The sequence below is a fragment of the Myotis brandtii genome, unplaced genomic scaffold (assembly GCF_000412655.1).
Source record: "Myotis brandtii unplaced genomic scaffold, ASM41265v1 scaffold986, whole genome shotgun sequence".
Lineage (NCBI taxonomy): Eukaryota > Metazoa > Chordata > Mammalia > Chiroptera > Vespertilionidae > Myotis > Myotis brandtii.
Window position 1 is genome coordinate 601957 of NW_005372102.1, and position 6387 is coordinate 608343.

A 6387-nucleotide genomic window follows, 5' to 3' on the forward strand; every position below is an offset into this window, starting at 1 on the left:
CCGAGCACCTGTCCCCCCTGCCTGTCCCGGGACTCCCGCACCCGGCACCCATCCCCCCTGCCTGTCCCGGGACTCCCGCACCAAGCACCTATCCCCCCTGCCTGTCCCGGGACTCCCACACCCGGCACCCATCCCCCATGCCTGTCCCGGGACTCCCACACCCGGCACCCATCCCCCATGCCTGTCCCGGGACTCCCACACCCGGCACCCATCCCCCATGCCTGTCCCGGGACTCCCACACCCGGCACCCATCCCCCATGCCTGTCCCGGGACTCCCACACCCGGCACCCATCCCCCATGCCTGTCCCGGGACTCCCACACCCGGCACTTATCCCCCCTGCCTGTCCCGGGACTCCCACACCCGAGCACCTGTCCCCCCTGCCTGTCCCGGGACTCTCGCACCTGGCACCCATCCCCCCTGCGTGTCCCGGGACTCCCGCACCCGAGCACCTGTCCCCTCTGCCTGTCCCGGGACTCCCGCACCCGGCACCCATCCCCCCTGCCTGTCCCGGGACTCCCGCCCCCGGCACCCATCCCCCCTGCCTGTCCCGGGACTCCCGCCCCCGGCACCCATCCCCCCTGCCTGTCCCGGGACTCCCGCCCCCGGCACCCATCCCCCCTGCCTGTCCCGGGACTCCCGCCCCCGGCACCCATCCCCCCTGCCTGTCCCGGGACTCCCGCCCCCGGCACCCATCCCCCCTGCCTGTCCCGGGACTCCCGCCCCCGGCACCCATCCCCCCTGCCTGTCCCGGGACTCCCGCCCCCGGCACCCATCCCCCCTGCCTGTCCCGGGACTCCCGCCCCCGGCACCCATCCCCCCTGCCTGTCCCGGGACTCCCGCCCCCGGCACCCATCCCCCCTGCCTGTCCCGGGACTCCCGCCCCCGGCACCCATCCCCCCTGCCTGTCCCGGGACTCCCGCCCCCGGCACCCATCCCCCCTGCCTGTCCCGGGACTCCCGCCCCCGGCACCCATCCCCCCTGCCTGTCCCGGGACTCCCGCCCCCGGCACCCATCCCCCCTGCCTGTCCCGGGACTCCCGCCCCCGGCACCCATCCCCCCTGCCTGTCCCGGGACTCCCGCCCCCGGCACCCATCCCCCCTGCCTGTCCCGGGACTCCCGCCCCCGGCACCCATCCCCCCTGCCTGTCCCGGGACTCCCGCCCCCGGCACCCATCCCCCCTGCCTGTCCCGGGACTCCCGCCCCCGGCACCCATCCCCCCTGCCTGTCCCGGGACTCCCGCCCCCGGCACCCATCCCCCCTGCCTGTCCCGGGACTCCCGCCCCCGGCACCCATCCCCCCTGCCTGTCCCGGGACTCCCGCCCCCGGCACCCATCCCCCCTGCCTGTCCCGGGACTCCCGCCCCCGGCACCCATCCCCCCTGCCTGTCCCGGGACTCCCGCCCCCGGCACCCATCCCCCCTGCCTGTCCCGGGACTCCCGCCCCCGGCACCCATCCCCCCTGCCTGTCCCGGGACTCCCGCCCCCGGCACCCATCCCCCCTGCCTGTCCCGGGACTCCCGCCCCCGGCACCCATCCCCCCTGCCTGTCCCGGGACTCCCGCCCCCGGCACCCATCCCCCCTGCCTGTCCCGGGACTCCCGCCCCCGGCACCCATCCCCCCTGCCTGTCCCGGGACTCCCGCCCCCGGCACCCATCCCCCCTGCCTGTCCCGGGACTCCCGCCCCCGGCACCCATCCCCCCTGCCTGTCCCGGGACTCCCGCCCCCGGCACCCATCCCCCCTGCCTGTCCCGGGACTCCCGCCCCCGGCACCCATCCCCCCTGCCTGTCCCGGGACTCCCGCCCCCGGCACCCATCCCCCCTGCCTGTCCCGGGACTCCCGCCCCCGGCACCCATCCCCCCTGCCTGTCCCGGGACTCCCGCCCCCGGCACCCATCCCCCCTGCCTGTCCCGGGACTCCCGCCCCCGGCACCCATCCCCCCTGCCTGTCCCGGGACTCCCGCCCCCGGCACCCATCCCCCCTGCCTGTCCCGGGACTCCCGCCCCCGGCACCCATCCCCCCTGCCTGTCCCGGGACTCCCGCCCCCGGCACCCATCCCCCCTGCCTGTCCCGGGACTCCCGCCCCCGGCACCCATCCCCCCTGCCTGTCCCGGGACTCCCGCCCCCGGCACCCATCCCCCCTGCCTGTCCCGGGACTCCCGCCCCCGGCACCCATCCCCCCTGCCTGTCCCGGGACTCCCGCCCCCGGCACCCATCCCCCCTGCCTGTCCCGGGACTCCCGCCCCCGGCACCCATCCCCCCTGCCTGTCCCGGGACTCCCGCCCCCGGCACCCATCCCCCCTGCCTGTCCCGGGACTCCCGCCCCCGGCACCCATCCCCCCTGCCTGTCCCGGGACTCCCGCCCCCGGCACCCATCCCCCCTGCCTGTCCCGGGACTCCCGCCCCCGGCACCCATCCCCCCTGCCTGTCCCGGGACTCCCGCCCCCGGCACCCATCCCCCCTGCCTGTCCCGGGACTCCCGCCCCCGGCACCCATCCCCCCTGCCTGTCCCGGGACTCCCGCCCCCGGCACCCATCCCCCCTGCCTGTCCCGGGACTCCCGCCCCCGGCACCCATCCCCCCTGCCTGTCCCGGGACTCCCGCCCCCGGCACCCATCCCCCCTGCCTGTCCCGGGACTCCCGCCCCCGGCACCCATCCCCCCTGCCTGTCCCGGGACTCCCGCCCCCGGCACCCATCCCCCCTGCCTGTCCCGGGACTCCCGCCCCCGGCACCCATCCCCCCTGCCTGTCCCGGGACTCCCGCCCCCGGCACCCATCCCCCCTGCCTGTCCCGGGACTCCCGCCCCCGGCACCCATCCCCCCTGCCTGTCCCGGGACTCCCGCCCCCGGCACCCATCCCCCCTGCCTGTCCCGGGACTCCCGCCCCCGGCACCCATCCCCCCTGCCTGTCCCGGGACTCCCGCCCCCGGCACCCATCCCCCCTGCCTGTCCCGGGACTCCCGCCCCCGGCACCCATCCCCCCTGCCTGTCCCGGGACTCCCGCCCCCGGCACCCATCCCCCCTGCCTGTCCCGGGACTCCCGCCCCCGGCACCCATCCCCCCTGCCTGTCCCGGGACTCCCGCCCCCGGCACCCATCCCCCCTGCCTGTCCCGGGACTCCCGCCCCCGGCACCCATCCCCCCTGCCTGTCCCGGGACTCCCGCCCCCGGCACCCATCCCCCCTGCCTGTCCCGGGACTCCCGCCCCCGGCACCCATCCCCCCTGCCTGTCCCGGGACTCCCGCCCCCGGCACCCATCCCCCCTGCCTGTCCCGGGACTCCCGCCCCCGGCACCCATCCCCCCTGCCTGTCCCGGGACTCCCGCCCCCGGCACCCATCCCCCCTGCCTGTCCCGGGACTCCCGCCCCCGGCACCCATCCCCCCTGCCTGTCCCGGGACTCCCGCCCCCGGCACCCATCCCCCCTGCCTGTCCCGGGACTCCCGCCCCCGGCACCCATCCCCCCTGCCTGTCCCGGGACTCCCGCCCCCGGCACCCATCCCCCCTGCCTGTCCCGGGACTCCCGCCCCCGGCACCCATCCCCCCTGCCTGTCCCGGGACTCCCGCCCCCGGCACCCATCCCCCCTGCCTGTCCCGGGACTCCCGCCCCCGGCACCCATCCCCCCTGCCTGTCCCGGGACTCCCGCCCCCGGCACCCATCCCCCCTGCCTGTCCCGGGACTCCCGCCCCCGGCACCCATCCCCCCTGCCTGTCCCGGGACTCCCGCCCCCGGCACCCATCCCCCCTGCCTGTCCCGGGACTCCCGCCCCCGGCACCCATCCCCCCTGCCTGTCCCGGGACTCCCGCCCCCGGCACCCATCCCCCCTGCCTGTCCCGGGACTCCCGCCCCCGGCACCCATCCCCCCTGCCTGTCCCGGGACTCCCGCCCCCGGCACCCATCCCCCCTGCCTGTCCCGGGACTCCCGCCCCCGGCACCCATCCCCCCTGCCTGTCCCGGGACTCCCGCCCCCGGCACCCATCCCCCCTGCCTGTCCCGGGACTCCCGCCCCCGGCACCCATCCCCCCTGCCTGTCCCGGGACTCCCGCCCCCGGCACCCATCCCCCCTGCCTGTCCCGGGACTCCCGCCCCCGGCACCCATCCCCCCTGCCTGTCCCGGGACTCCCGCCCCCGGCACCCATCCCCCCTGCCTGTCCCGGGACTCCCGCCCCCGGCACCCATCCCCCCTGCCTGTCCCGGGACTCCCGCCCCCGGCACCCATCCCCCCTGCCTGTCCCGGGACTCCCGCCCCCGGCACCCATCCCCCCTGCCTGTCCCGGGACTCCCGCCCCCGGCACCCATCCCCCCTGCCTGTCCCGGGACTCCCGCCCCCGGCACCCATCCCCCCTGCCTGTCCCGGGACTCCCGCCCCCGGCACCCATCCCCCCTGCCTGTCCCGGGACTCCCGCCCCCGGCACCCATCCCCCCTGCCTGTCCCGGGACTCCCGCCCCCGGCACCCATCCCCCCTGCCTGTCCCGGGACTCCCGCCCCCGGCACCCATCCCCCCTGCCTGTCCCGGGACTCCCGCCCCCGGCACCCATCCCCCCTGCCTGTCCCGGGACTCCCGCCCCCGGCACCCATCCCCCCTGCCTGTCCCGGGACTCCCGCCCCCGGCACCCATCCCCCCTGCCTGTCCCGGGACTCCCGCCCCCGGCACCCATCCCCCCTGCCTGTCCCGGGACTCCCGCCCCCGGCACCCATCCCCCCTGCCTGTCCCGGGACTCCCGCCCCCGGCACCCATCCCCCCTGCCTGTCCCGGGACTCCCGCCCCCGGCACCCATCCCCCCTGCCTGTCCCGGGACTCCCGCCCCCGGCACCCATCCCCCCTGCCTGTCCCGGGACTCCCGCCCCCGGCACCCATCCCCCCTGCCTGTCCCGGGACTCCCGCACCGAGCACCTGTCCCCCCTGCCTGTCCCGGGACTCCCGCACTGAGCACCTGTCCCCCTTGCCTGTCCTGGGACTCCCGCACCCGCCACCTGCCCTGGGCAGTGCCTCTAGACCCCCGGGACGCAGTGTGGGACACAAGCTGGATCTTAGCCGCGAGCTGATGAGTGAGGCCTGTGGCAGACAGAGGGAGGCAGACCCTCCCGGACGGGCGCCCTCCTACCAGCGTTCGCCTCGATGGCGGCCCGCAGGTCCCTCCTTTCCTTCCGGAGCTGGGCCAGCCTGGTTCGCAGGGCTTCCTTCCGCCGCAGCAGCTCCTCTTCCTTGGTCTGCAGCCGCCTGGCATCTGCTTCCACCCTGTTCTTGCCGTATCTGTACTGGTCAGCACCTGAAAGATGCAGGGAAAGCAGTTAGCCTGCAGGCACGCGGGAACTTCCCAGAGCCCTCGGTCAGCCCGCTCGCTCGGTCAACTCAGAGCTGGCTCCCTGGAATCCGACAGGAGAGAATGGGCCGGTCTGAACCAGCTGATTACCCAGGATGCTCGGGAACAATGTTCTACGTGAAAAGAGAGTATTAAGAAATCCCTCTAATTCTCTTCCCTTCCCGCCAGCACCTCGCCACAGTGCACACCCCACATCTGCAGGGAGGAGGCCGTCAGCGTCACATGCAATCCTGGCTGTGGCCAGTGCCCGTAGGTTTAAACTTCTCCCCCAGCCCGTCACAGCTGGCCCACAGCCCTGTCCAGCGCTTTGCTGACCCAACAGCAGCTACGCACTGGCACGAACTGAACACACAATAGCATCAGTGGGTGAACGAACGGACAATGAGAAAAGGAAGCGGCAACACAGGGCGGGGCCTGGGGCCCAACTGTTAGGTCTGAATCCCAGCTTGTCACCTGTAGCTGTGTGACCTTGAACAAAGTACTTAATCGCGCTGTGCCTCAGTGTCCTCATCTGTGAAATGGGGGCATTAGGAGGGGGGATGTGGATTAAGCTAACATTTATAGAGTAATTTAGGAAAGGTCCTTCTGAAAAATACACTGGAGAGAGGAAGAGGTGATGAAGCTAACGAGACGGACCCAGGGCCACCATGTTCGAAGATTTCACCTGGGCCGGTCCTCCCACTGCTTCTGGCATCGCACCGCCCAGGCCTGACAGGCTCAGCGCACCAGGCTCAGCAGCTCCGCCCTCTCGCCACGTGCGCCGCTGCTTGTCTGCCCGATGCCCTCGCTAGACGAGAAAGGGCGTCACAGAGACGCAGAGGGCAGAGCGATGGCCGTGACGCAGGCCGCGGCACGAGGGGCCGCGAAGCCCTCCAGCGCAGCTGCACCCGCTCTCAAGCAGGTGCCCAGGCCTCGCGTGGGGGTGGCTTTATAATTTGATCTTTGTATCTAAAGCCCGTCTCACAATGCCTGGGACAAGGTGACGCTCCCGGCAGCTCTAGTCACTGTCAGCGACAACAGAATCCACAGGGCCCTGTCCACTCACCAACGGGGAGCCGGGCCAGCCT

The 6387-nt window shown here is 74.9% G+C and overlaps 1 protein-coding gene across 1 annotated transcript in view; it reads right to left on the reverse strand.

The window, feature by feature from the left end:
* AFAP1 (actin filament associated protein 1) overlaps window positions 1–6387 on the reverse strand; it is a 75723-nt gene that overhangs the window by 8900 nt on the left and 60436 nt on the right. The window contains exon 15 of the mRNA XM_005886453.2: window positions 5102–5266. Coding sequence (XP_005886515.1) covers window positions 5102–5266 — 165 coding nt within the window. The remainder of the gene's footprint in view (window positions 1–5101; window positions 5267–6387) is intronic.